This window comes from Talpa occidentalis, unplaced genomic scaffold, assembly GCF_014898055.3.
Source record: "Talpa occidentalis isolate TD23 unplaced genomic scaffold, MPIMG_talOcc4v2.1 talOcc4.4, whole genome shotgun sequence".
Taxonomy (NCBI): domain Eukaryota; kingdom Metazoa; phylum Chordata; class Mammalia; order Eulipotyphla; family Talpidae; genus Talpa; species Talpa occidentalis.
Window position 1 is genome coordinate 1,279,747 of NW_023604295.1, and position 12,158 is coordinate 1,291,904.

The window sequence follows — 12,158 nt, forward strand, 5'->3', positions numbered from 1 at the left end:
CGCACCGGACCCCGGCGCCCAGGAACCAGCCTGTGGTGCTTGCGGGACGTCCCGAGACAGCCGCTGCCACCGCGTCGGCTCCCGGGGGCGGGGGGCCGGGGGTGCAGCCCACAGGCGTCTGGGAGGGGCAGTGCAGGCCATGGCAGGACGACGTCCCCCGCGGGGTGGCATGAGGGGCCCTGGGTGCCTGTGCTGCTCTGAGCTCGGGCTGACAGCAGAGGCCAGGCAGCCTCCTTGCCGGGACGTTCTGGAAGGCACCACCAAAATAGAGCTAAACCAGGGAGAGGACGCGGGCTTCCCGGGTGGGGTCACAGAGGGTGCCCGGATGCGAGAAGGGGGCGCAGGGCAGGCAGCTGTGGGCGCCGCCAGGGGCGGGGCAGGGGGACACTGCGGGCGTCTGGTGCACGGGTCTGTGGGCGGGGCGAGGGCCGACGTGGTCAGGTCTGCTCTGTCTGCGAGGAAGCTCTGCTCGTCAGGAGCCCTCAGCCGCAGGCCAGGCCGATGGGACGGTTCCATCGGCAGCAAAAGACCGAGACCTTCTGTGTCCTCCACACGCGGCTTCCACCTCATCCTCCCAGGCGGCTGCTTCAGCACCGGCCACGCCGCCCACGTCCCCAGGCGCAGGGAGCAGGAGGGGCAGATAAGGGTGCCCCTCCTCCCTTTGTCAACACTTGCACTTGGACCCCAGAGGGGGGGCACCCCCGCACTCCGGGCGGCTTTGGGGAGGTTTGGAAAAAGGGCCCCTCGCCCCACGCAGCCCTGGGCGCACACCTCGGGGAGTCCCCAGGGCTTGGATGTGAGGCAGCCCAGTGACACCGGACCGGGATGCGGGCGGGGCGGGTGCTGTGGCCCGGGCAGCCCGGGCCGCCCTGCCCCTTGGCCTGGCCTGGGGGCTGGCCCTCCTAGCTGCAGGGGCGTGGGGTGGGCAGTGAGCTCTGCGCAGGTGCTGGGGCCCGCCTGAGGGGACGGGGGTGTGAGTCCTGAGAAGTCCCTGCAGGCGCAGCCGCTGGTTTCACTCCACCGCCCTCCACGCCCGCCGGGCCGCCCTTCCTCAGGGCACCTCAGCAACGGCCCGAGGCTCAGGACCGTGGTGCTTGGGTCCCGACCCAGGCTCGCCCCTGTGGCCGGCAGGGCCCTCCTCCCCGAGCTGGGGCGGGGGGCAGGGGCACGAGTGGCCAGCAGGAGGGCGCCCTTGGGTCCGCGGACACCTCGCCTCCAGGCCCCGTCCCACCCACACCCTGCGCCATGCAGCAGCCAGGGCCGGGCGCCCCACAGCCTGTGGAGCAGACGCACCACCAGACCCCGGGCCGGACTCGGGGGGGGGGGCTGCAGGAAGGGGGCTGGGCCGGGGTGGGGGCGCTGTGGGTCTGAGCCGGCATGTGGAGGCAGCGCAGCCACGCCTGCCTGGGTGACGTGACTGGAGCAGCGGCCAGCGGCTCGTGACCCCTGGACGCCGTGTCCCCACAGGACCTGCTCACCACGTGCGCCGGGGGGTGTCTCCAGGGCTGGGATGACGGGTCCACGTGTGTTAGCAAGACCACAACTAAAGAACAGAGAAAGGCGAGTGGAGGGTGGAGGGTTCTGGAAGCAGGCGGCCAGGCCTCCCGACAGCTGAGGCAGGGACCTTTGACGGCAGGAGCGAGGGCCAGGGAGGGCGTCCAGGCTGACAGGCCTGAGGGCGGGGAGGGCGGTCAGCGGGGGCAGCGGCCATCTCGGGCTTGGGCACGTGGGCCGCGCTCGGGATCCCGGCTGGGCAGCGTCCCGTGGAGGCCGGCTCGGGGGCCCGTGCGTGGGTGCCCGGATGGCTTGCCCCCGCCTCCCCCCACCACCGCCCCCGTGGTCTCACGGCCGTGATCCCGTCGTCGGGGAAGTCCCCAGGCTGGCAGGAGCGGTCAGAGCAGCAATGCCAGCCCCGCCGAGGCCAAGGAGGCGGCGCGACACGGCACTGCCCCGCGTGGTCAGAGGAGGGTCGGGGAGGCAGCGGCTGGTGGCAGCAGCCCCAGGGCCACCGAGTGGGCGTGGTCCAGTCGTGGGCATGATGGGGACGGAGGGGGGAGGGGAGGGGTGTCCCCGGGGCTCCCCAGCTGGCTGGGGCTGGAGGAGTGTGGGCTGCCCGGGCAGGCCCCAGTGAACAAGCTCCCACGGCCAGGGGCCCAGCCTGCCGTTTACCAGGGCGACCCGGGCGGGCTGGACACTGGGCCTCAGAAGTCCTAAGCTCTTTAGTCGTAACTTGGAAGATGTGTGACGTGCAGTCATTCGTCAGCGGTTTCCCACGTGAGTGGGTAGAACTGAAATTTGCGTTTTGAACCTGTATTTCCTGAAGTCATTTATTTATTTATGCACACAAGAGCTGGGGTGCAGGGGGTGGAGGACTCCCCAGAGACAGAGCGGGGAGCAGAACAGGCGGGTCCACTGAGACACACTGCTGAGGGGAGCAGCGGGGAGACAGGAGGGGTCTGCTGCGCTGTGGGGGTCACTCCCTGGCTGGGGATGGAACACGGGCTGCAGGGGCTGCGGACAGCTTCACAGGCTGGGGCAACCCCTGCGCCCCCCGGGAGGCCCTTCCCTAAGTCAAGGGTTACAGCTTGAAAGGGAAAGACGGAGGAACCGCGTGTGGGTGCCGAGAGCGCGCCAGCGGCCAGGGCTCGAGGCTCCAGAGGACGACAGACCCGAGGCTGAAATCACACACGGCAGTGGCGGGCCGAGGGCCGAGGGCCGCCGGGGAAGAACGAGGGGAGTGAGGCCTCCCCCGGCCGTGCCCGCAGCCAGGACCGCGCCGGGAGCCGGGTGGGCCCGCGGTGGCCACGTGGAGGGGCCCTGCCCGGACGGGGCTGCTCCACCCCACCAGGGCTAGATGCCGCCCGCATCCTCCTGCCCAGCTCGGTCAAGAGAAGGGCACCTGGGGACGGCGCTGGGTGCCAGAAGCCAGTGGGCACCAACGCTGGCCGCATGCCTGGCCCAGACTCGGCTGGGACAGCAGCACCGGGCAGTGGCCCCGCTCCCGCAGGGAGCCCTGGGCAGGGCCTGCACTCCGGCCTGATGGACGGTGGACAGGCCCATGGACACGTCTCCCTTCCTCGGCAGACGCAGTGCCAAGCGCGGCCCCTGGCGCGCCGGCTGCTCTCCGGCCAGGCCCCTGGGGCAGACGGCGCTTGGGCGTGCAGGCTGCTCGGGGCCCGCCCGGCCTTCGGCCATCACCCAACCATCGGCTCTCCCTCCCGCGCCCGAGCTCTGGCTTCCTCTCCTCACTGCCAGTCTTCTCCTCGAGCGTTCACAGGAACCCCCTTCACCCTAAATCTTAACTCCCCCAGCTCTGCTGATACAAGGCCTGCGGGCGGGGCTGCACCAGGGTCACTCCTGACCGGCCCGGCCCTGACTGTCGGGACCGGCCACGTCTCTCTCCGCTCACCCCCAGTGACGGCGGCACGCCGTGGGTGCTCCCTGAGCCGGGACACACCTTCTAAGCCCACTTCTCCCTTCCCGGGCAGCACTGGGGCCGAGCCGGCCGGGCCTCGGCCTAGTCTCCTCCTTGGACCAAGCGCTGACTCCACGCAGGGACGTCCATCAGGACAGCTCCTGTGACAACGCGCCCCAGGGCGGCCGTGCTCCCCGGAGCTGGCCTCTCACCTGCTGGCTCGAGCCTGGAGCACCAACGGGCGGGCTTAGAGCCCACAGAACACAGGAGGCCCCGGGGCCGTCTGAACGTCCGTCCTGGACACGCCAGCGCCCCTGGCTTGTGGCCACGACGCGGGCTGGGGGGCAGCACGTCTCTTCTCACTACTGTCACCCTGATTGCGTCGAGGATGAACAATGAAAACAACTGGATTTGTTTTCCTGGCAAGCCAGTGAGTAGCGGAGCACTCGAAGGGGAGGTCCCTGGAGATGTGGATGCAGCTGGAGGCCGCAGAGCAGCAGCCCTGCGCCCTGAGGTGGGGTTCGCTGCCAGCCCCATGTCCCAGCAGGACATGCCAGCAGCCTGCGTGTTTTACTTCAAACGGAAACGCACCGCGTGGTGACAGGAGTTTAGCGAATAAGACGTCCGTAAGGCGTGTTTCTATTTTTAATTTTTTTGCTTGGATAAATCAATTGCTTCACAAAAATCCCTTTTAAAGACAACAATCCGAGAAAACATGTTACAGTATTCACATTTTAAAGATTGTCAGCTCCAGACCAAGCAGGCCCAGAAGAAGGGGCTTGCGGGCCGCGGTCCCTGGCGGCAGAGGCCTCCGCTGCGGCGGAGCGGCCTGTGGGAAGGCAGGTGCCCGCTCTGCACGGCAGGGGCCGCCTGGCACCGTGTCCGCGGGCAGGACAGGCCCGTCCCACCCTGGAGGGTAAGCCCGTCCCTACGCAGTGAGGCCGCGCCACTACCTGGAGCCCGGAGCTGGGGGGCCCGGCTGGAGCTGGTCTGGGGCCGGGGAAGCACCCGCCCCGGAGCACGGGCCCAGCACCCCTCCAGGACCCTCCCGAGCGGCAGACGGGGGTAGAGCTGCCCGTGCCGGATGCAGCTCAGCGCAGGCGTTTCAGGTGCTCTCGGCCCGTCACGGCTGCCCGAGGGCCCAGCTCGTTCAAGGGACCAGAGGACGGGCCTCAGGCCGTGCCCACCGCGGCCCCTCCCCGCAGCCCCCCGTGCGTCCCTCCCACCAGAGGGGAGTCCACGGGGGGAGGGCTGGCTTGCACAGGGCCTCATTTTCAAGAAGTCCAACCAAGACAATTTAAGTTAAAATGACCTTTTAAATTTATGCAGACTTGACTTAAAATAGTAAAAACGGTTTACAAATAAGGAATGCAATAGTTGCTTAAAAATGTTATTTTTTCCCCAAAAGAGCCGATAGTCGAATTTTTCTTTTAAAGCTCCCGAAATATTTAAAAAGAAATTTCTACATATTTTGTGCTGCCTTCAAAGTTATCTGTGAAGCACTCTCGTGTAATTAACTCTAATTAATACACTTTTTTCGGGGGGATGTCAGTTCCAGGAAAAAAATCTTTGTTAACTCAAAGTCTCCCTCAGTGTAATGCTGGTCCACAGCTGCCGGCCGCTGACCCTGGAGGACGGACGACAGCCAGGCCCCCAGAGGCCCACGGGCCGGGAGCCCCTAGGACGGCAGAGCCTCTCCCTGCACGTGGGGATCCCCTCTGCCGACGGAAGCGGGAACAAATCAAAACTGAAGTCCACGGAACAGGGGCCACGCTCGCCTAGCCTGGTCACCGGAAGCCTCGGTCCCAAGGGAGCTCCGCACCCCACATGGCCACGTCGGAGTCGAGGGCTCTGGACATCCCCTGCGGGAGAGTGTGTCCAGGCAGGACCAGAGCTCAGCGTGTGAGCCGGCAGCTGAGCGGCCTTCTGGCCAGCAAGGGGCAGCAGCTGGCGGTGGACCCAGGGGGGCAGGGGGCCTTGTTCTGTGCCACCAGGCGGGGCCACTGTGTGTTAGTTAGAACAAACCTTCTATGCATAACATGTGGGTGGCTAAAAACCCTAAAACAGTGCACAGCTAACATGGCCTGGGAGCCATTCAACTGCAGTCAGGTTGAAATCAGACTGAAGCAGGTATGGTGGGAACTGGGAACTGATCACTGCAACCGTTCACGCAACTTACCTAAGTCCTATGTAGCAAAACCTTCAGACACATGCTTGGGTCAATGTAAAATGCAGTCTGAGCATTACAAATAAATGGTATTTTGAAGATACCAATGTTTTCTTTTACAGTAGTAAATGCCATTTACTACTCTGGGGTAGCAGAAAACCACAGAATGCCAGCAAACTTTGGGCAGGTTCATTAAATTTGGCCAATCCAGAACATTCCAAATTGAATAGTAAGCACATATTGTTTCTTCTCTAGAAATTTTATCTTCAATATAGTCATAATCCAATTCATAACCAATTTATAAAAATAGCTTTTTATCCAATAATTCCAGCAAGGTAAAAATAGGAGTTTCTTCTTCTATACAGCAAATCAAACAGGCTCGCTGAAGTCGGGGACCCGGGCGTCCTCAGCTGCCACCCGCAGCTCAGATCGCCCGCCACCACGGCAGGCTCGGCGTGCAGAGGCCTCTCTCGAGTCCAAGGGCTACAAAAAGGCGTCGGCCCCGGGCCCTTCTGAACCAGGAACTTAGGGACGCTGCGTCGTCCCCCAGACACAGCAGCGCCCCTTCTCAACCTGGTCAGGGCGAGCGGTGCCCGCACACGTCTAGAGTCAGACCTGTAAAGAACTTCCGCACAAACCCAACACACGCACGCATGCGCCCGGCGAAGGCGCAGCCCGGAAGCACGCTCCGAAGCTGACTGGGTACAAAAGTGCACGCTCCTACATCTAATACAAAACATCGGGCATGGCTGCGCGGCGCCTGCTGCCACCCGCAGCCATCCAGGCGGCCGGCCCGCCTACTGCAGGGAGTCGCTGTTCTCCAGGACCAGCCCGCCAATGTGGCCAGGGCCCAGCGCTGCCCCGCCGTCCCCCGTGCTGTCCACAGACTCGTCCTCGCTCTGCTCCGCCATCATGACCTGCTGCACGGCCAGCGTGGCCCCGTCCGAGGACAGAGACTGCAGGCTGTCCACACTCATGCTCACGGGCGCGGTGATGGTGACCACAGCTCCTGCGACAGAACAGGCCATGTCAGACGGGCCGGGGTGGCGTCTGGGCTCCACGGGCGCCCGCCTCCCACCACATGTCAGGGCCAGGTCTGCGCCTCCCCATGGCCTCGGAGCGGCGGCGCCCTCGACGGCAGGCTGGGGTGTGGTGGGGGGTGTGACTGTGGTGTGTGTGAGCGTGTGCACACGTGGACGTTTGTGCGCGGACTGCCAGGTGGAAGGAGGCCAGAGAATCTGAAGCGAGGCCGAGAAGACCAGGAGCAGGAGACAGAGGAGGGCTCAGTTTTAAAGGAACAAAGAAACCCCGCGGGAGCCGACCACTGTGTCTCCCAGCAGGAGCGAGCAGGCCACGGAGCCCGGGGAGCCGCCGCGGGCATCTCCGGTGAGAGCAAGAGGAGATACAGCCGACGGCAGCGCGGGGGTCTAAAGAAGCCCGCCTGGGTCTCTCTCTCCCCCCAGCAGCCCCTCTCATCCCTCTACACCCCCGCCCGCCCCCCGCGTGCACAGGGCGAGGACTGTCGTGGAGGAGAACATCTGGGGGGGAAGACACTTCCCACGGGGTGCTTCTGTCTGAACTTCTCCCCAGGGGACAGGCTCTGCCTTTCCCAAAGGGGCGAGGGGAGCGGGCGGGAGAGCCAGTTATCCGCGGGGTCGCTGGACAGACAGACAAGTCAGTAACCGCAAGTGGCACTGACCCAGCATGAGCACAGGCCTCTACTTAGCAAAGTCCGGAGGCGACGCCAGCGCGCGATTCGCAGACACTGCGCCAAACAAGGCAGGGCGGGAGCCAGGTGTGAATCCTCTGCCAGCCCCGGAGGCCTGTGCCGGCATGCAAGGGAACGCTGGGGCTTGGCACGGAGCCACCAGGTGATCCCGGCGCCCACCCGCAGAGCCAGGCTGCAGGCCCTGCCATCTGTGCACCCGAGGGGCCCCCAGAGGTCGGGCCTTGGTCACGGGCCAAGAGCCCTGAGTGAGAACAGAAGCCAGCACAAAGGAGCAGCCTGGGTACCTTGGCTGCACTGGCACAGTGCCTGGGAGGACCAGGGCCGCAGACACCCTGCCCAGCAAGGTAAGGCCTGGAGGCCCGGGTGCGGCCAGGTGTCTCCAGGCACCAAGCAGGCAGGGAGAACACTCGGGGCGGCAGAGAAAGACCCCGGGACTCAGGAGACATGACACCTGCAGCGTGTGAGCAACAGCACAGTGAGCGCAAGAGCAAGGCCTGGGGGCACAGCCGGACGACACGGCCTCCGTGCGGGCAGTGGCCACCTCCCTGCCAGGGAGCACAAGTCAGCCTTGAGGAGAGGCAGGTGCCGCCACCACAGCAGGAGACGGTGCTCGAGGCACGAGGCGCAGCCGGTCTGAGAACAAGGATGGGCAGCAGCTTCTGTGCGCAGGCGCCTCAGCGCGCCACTCGCGGAAACTGGGAGTGAGGGCTTTTGGTGGGGGGGAGAAAAGGTCAAAGGGCATGGCGTGGTGCACAACTAAATAAATAACGTAAAAATAAATATCATAAAAAACACGCAGGAGGAGGACTGGCGCAGCCTAAGGACAGAGCAGACGCCACCTGAAGGAAACATGGAGAAGCCGAGCCTGCCGGGCCGGGGGTCTGGTGGCCTGGTCTGCCCCCGCAGGGCTGGGGTGGGGCCTGCAGCACAGTGGGCAATGCAGACCACCAGCCGCGAGCAGGCGGCCCTGAGTGGAGCCCCGAGGGGGCAGGCAGAGGCGAGGCCGGGTGTGGACTCACAGGATCCGCCCAACACCCCAGGCCCAGGGAGGGAAGCCTCGAGGGGGAGGGCGGAGCCCCACACACACCCAGCCACACCAGGCCCCAGCATCCAGACGCAGGAAAGCGCGGAGACCACTCTGCGGCCAACCCTCCCGCCTACCTTCTGACATGGCCAGGTCGCTGGGGGCCGGCGGCGCGGCGCCAGAGGCGATGGAGTCGGGCCAAAACCTCTGGACGGGTCTGTTCTGAGCAGTCTTTTTCTTTGTTTTGGGAGTTTCTGAACAGCTGGAGTCCAGCATGGGCTGAAGAATGCGCCTCCTGGCGTTGATGAACCTGCACGGACAGCGACAGGGCTCCCCTCAGCCTCCGCAGGGCCGCGAGCTTCCACCGGGCAGCCGCCTCAGGGCGCCCCGCAGACCGCCGGAGCCGCGTGTCCCCTCCGAACAAGCCGAGAGCACAGCCAGCGAGGGCCGGAGTCCAGGCCATAGCGCATGCGGGGTTTGAAAGACCGGCACAGAGCGCGGCCCGCGGCCCTTTCTCACGTGAGCGGTGTCTGTGGCCTGACACTGCTGTCTGAGGCTGCCATGCGGCACCTCTCCGGGAGCAACGCAGGCCGGGCCGGGCCAACGCCCTCGCCGCCTGCTGACTGCAGCTGCGGCCACAACGTCACCGTTTCAAAAGACTTTCCAAACCACGAGCTCCTCACATGTCTGAGGTCACCAGTCACCGAACTGTCCTAGACGCCAGGCCAGCCCGCGACAGGCCCCAGATGGCGCCTGCAGAAACCCCCTGGACGCAGCAGCCTCTCGAGAGTCAGGGCTCCCCGGTGCCGAGACCCTCCTGGGAGAGAGCCGTGGAGACGGCCGGGCAGCAGGCGCGGGGGCACGTACGGCACAACCCTGAACTATGCTGAGAGAAAAGGCTGCTGGGAGGGAGGCAGGGAGAGCAGGGTGGCCCCTCCTGCCCCCGTCTCAGGGTCCAGGCAGCCCCGCTCCTCACAGCAGCGGGAGGACGGTCACCCCATACCGCCCCACGGAGGCTGCGCAGAGCCTGCATTGAGGGGCAGAGGTGGCCACGCTGGCCTCCCCTCAGGGCACCTGGGCCATCTCCATGTGCGGACAGAGGCTCGCCCTCCTGCTAGCGCCTCTCAAGCTGACCCATCAAAAGCTGGACCTTGGCGGCAGCCAAGGAGCAACGTCGGGGCCTGACAGGAGCAGACCCGGGTTTGGACTCAGGCCTGCTCGGCCGTCAGGTGGATCGCCCCCTCTAGTGGCCTCACACAACGGCGGCAGCAGCTCCGAGGTGCTTCACCTCCAAACCCCGAACGCACTGACCGTGCCAGTCAGAGCAGACCCTCGAGCGCACGGCCGCCAGCAGCAGCGCAGCCGGAGGGAGGCCCCGCTCGTCCGACAGCGTCCAGGCCAGCGCCGTGCGAGGCCGAGCACACACACCACGGAGCACAGGATGGAGGGCACCTGCGGGCAGAGGCAGTGGAGAGCCAGGCGCTAAGCCGTTAGCGGCAAGCCAGGCAGCTCTGCCAATGTGGCGGCGGCGGGCTGTGAAGTGCAAAGAAGTCATCAGATGGAGAGAGCAAGAAGGAGACCAGCGTGCGGCAACAGCAGCCCCCAAGACAACCGCCCCTAACCCAGCCACGCAGGCCTGCAGGGCTGAGCCCAGGGAGTGACCTCAACACGAGGCGCCCTGACGAGAGTCCTGGCAGCAGCCGCGCTGACACTGGAGACCAAGCCCCACTCAGTTACAATCATGCAGTGCAGCCACCACGGCTGACTGAGAGTGGACGGCCCCAGCGCCGGGCAGCAGGCCTCAGGGCGCACCCCCTGCGTGGACTGGGGGAGGCTCATCACGCACGTCAGGGCCCACCTGACCTCACGTCTAGCTCTAACAGCTAAGATCAGATGGTGACGCCCGTAGGCCTTAGAGCCAAAGCTGCTCTCTGCACACCGATTCCACCAGAGGAACTGGCCCCCGTGTCTGAGTGTGAGTAAAAGCGAGCGAGACACAGCGCTGGCCACAGGAAGCCCCTGCAGCTGGGCATGAGGGAGTCTGTGCGGGCAGCACTGGTCAGGACCCGCGGGTCCACATGCCGTGTGACCCAGAACCACCACAGGACCTCGGGGCCAGCACTGCCATCCCAGCTGCCTCCGGGCAGGCCCACGCCACCAAGGGCCCCGGCACGGGTGACACAGCCGCCCAGGCGTCCAGGTGGGAGGACAGGGGGGTGTCACTGCAGGGGGACGACCAGTCTTGGTGTCCACTGCCAGGAAGCTCACCCCAAAACCATGCGTTCTCAGTGAACACAGGGGACCTAACACAACCGCACACTGCTAAGGGGTGGAGGGCGGGAGGGGGCGCAGCGGCGGCAGGCGCCTTACCAGTTGTTGACCTGGAGAAGTGTCAAGTTTGTCTGAGCGGCAATCTGCTTCTTCTCGTCCTCCGTCGGGTAGGGATGCTGGAAAGAAGAAGAAGGGCATGTGAGCGTCTGTCTTCACAAAGGAAACCCCGGCCAAGCAAAGGACATCGTCCCCTGGGGCTCACGGCTGCCCGCGTGCACAGTGGGCACTGGCATGGTGTCTGCCTGCGCAAGCCCAGGGGGCAGTCTGCTGCGGCCTGAGTCAGCGACCAGGACAGCTGGCAGAGGGCCAGCGGCTGGAAGCTCCGGAGAAAGCTGCAGCGCAGAGGAAGCACTGGCCAAAGAGCTGGTGCCTGAGGCTACCAGGCAGCTTCCTGCCTGACCCTGACCTTCTGCCCTCCCAACACAGAGAGGGCTTCTGCTTTTATGCCCAGGCCCTGTGGCCTCCCTTCCCCGCAGGGACACGCCACAACTCAGCAGGTGGCGTCCACTGTCCGTACCCCTCAGCAGCACAGCTGGTCCCTCTCTCCCCCACTGGCAGCCCAGGGTCACTTCTGAGGACTGCTGAGGCCGGGGCTGAGGACCCAGACTCTGCTGGGCCATCCTGAGTCTCCCCATGAAATCCCGGCCAGGCCACACCTCCTCATCCAGGACCTCCTTGCAGCCACCGCAGAGCGGGGCTGCCTGCGGGCCAACCCCCAGCTCGAGGTCCCGTGCTCAGCCTGAACTGCTGCCCCTGATGACCACGTCTTCCTCTCAAACCCACTACGTAAAGCACAGCTACTTCCCGGGCCGTGCCACCCCGCCGGGTCCAGGCAGTTTCTCCGCGGGCAGCCAGCACGCCTTCCCTCTCCACCAGGGGACCCTGATTGAAGGAACGCCCCATTTCTGGTCCCCTCCCTCCTGTCTCCAGCGCCGGGCCATGAGAGCCACCCCACACAAGACGGCGCTGGGCACAGGCCAGCGGCCAGCAGACGCGTGCTTCGGGGTGCAGACGGCACTGCGGGCTGCTCACCCCGATGTGCTGGAAGAGCCAGGAGCGCATCACGTTGGTGGCGTGCTTGGGCAGGACGCCCCGTTTGTTCTTGGCCGAGCTGTCGTCCTGCTGCAGGATGCTCAGGTCCTGGTTCAACTGCAACTGAAGCTTGGAAACAATTTCAGTCTCGCATCAGAAGCAGCTCGGGACTTCAGATGGAGACACCCAGGTGCTGGGAAGGGCCTGAGCCCGGAAGGGTGGACACAGGACCCGCCAGGCTGAGGTGGAGGCCTCGGGCCGCTCTGCGCCCGGCCCTTCCCACGACACTCTCTGGCGAGGCCCAGGGCTGTCTCTCCGCAGCCAGGCACCTCCCAGCCCTGCACCACGCCTGATGACACCCCCCGTCCAGGCCTAGCGGACTCCAGCAACCCATGCCGCTGAACCAGGGCGGGGCCTCAGCAGGGGGGAGTCAGCTGCTGCTCCTGCTGGAACTCAGAGG

At 65.4% G+C, this 12,158-nt stretch overlaps 1 protein-coding gene across 3 annotated transcripts in view; it reads right to left on the minus strand.

Moving 5' to 3' along the window:
* Positions 1-4,014: 4,014 nt before the first annotated feature.
* PKNOX1 (PBX/knotted 1 homeobox 1) overlaps positions 4,015-12,158 on the minus strand; it is a 28,281-nt gene continuing 20,137 nt past the window's right edge. For all 3 annotated transcript variants that reach the window (XM_037524886.2, XM_037524885.2, XM_037524884.2), the window contains 4 exons: positions 11,699-11,827; positions 10,706-10,782; positions 8,473-8,645; positions 4,015-6,591 (listed from right to left, as the gene is read on the minus strand). In XM_037524886.2, coding sequence (XP_037380783.1) covers positions 6,380-6,591; positions 8,473-8,645; positions 10,706-10,782; positions 11,699-11,827 — 591 coding nt within the window. In that variant the 3' untranslated portion in view covers positions 4,015-6,379. The remainder of the gene's footprint in view (positions 6,592-8,472; positions 8,646-10,705; positions 10,783-11,698; positions 11,828-12,158) is intronic.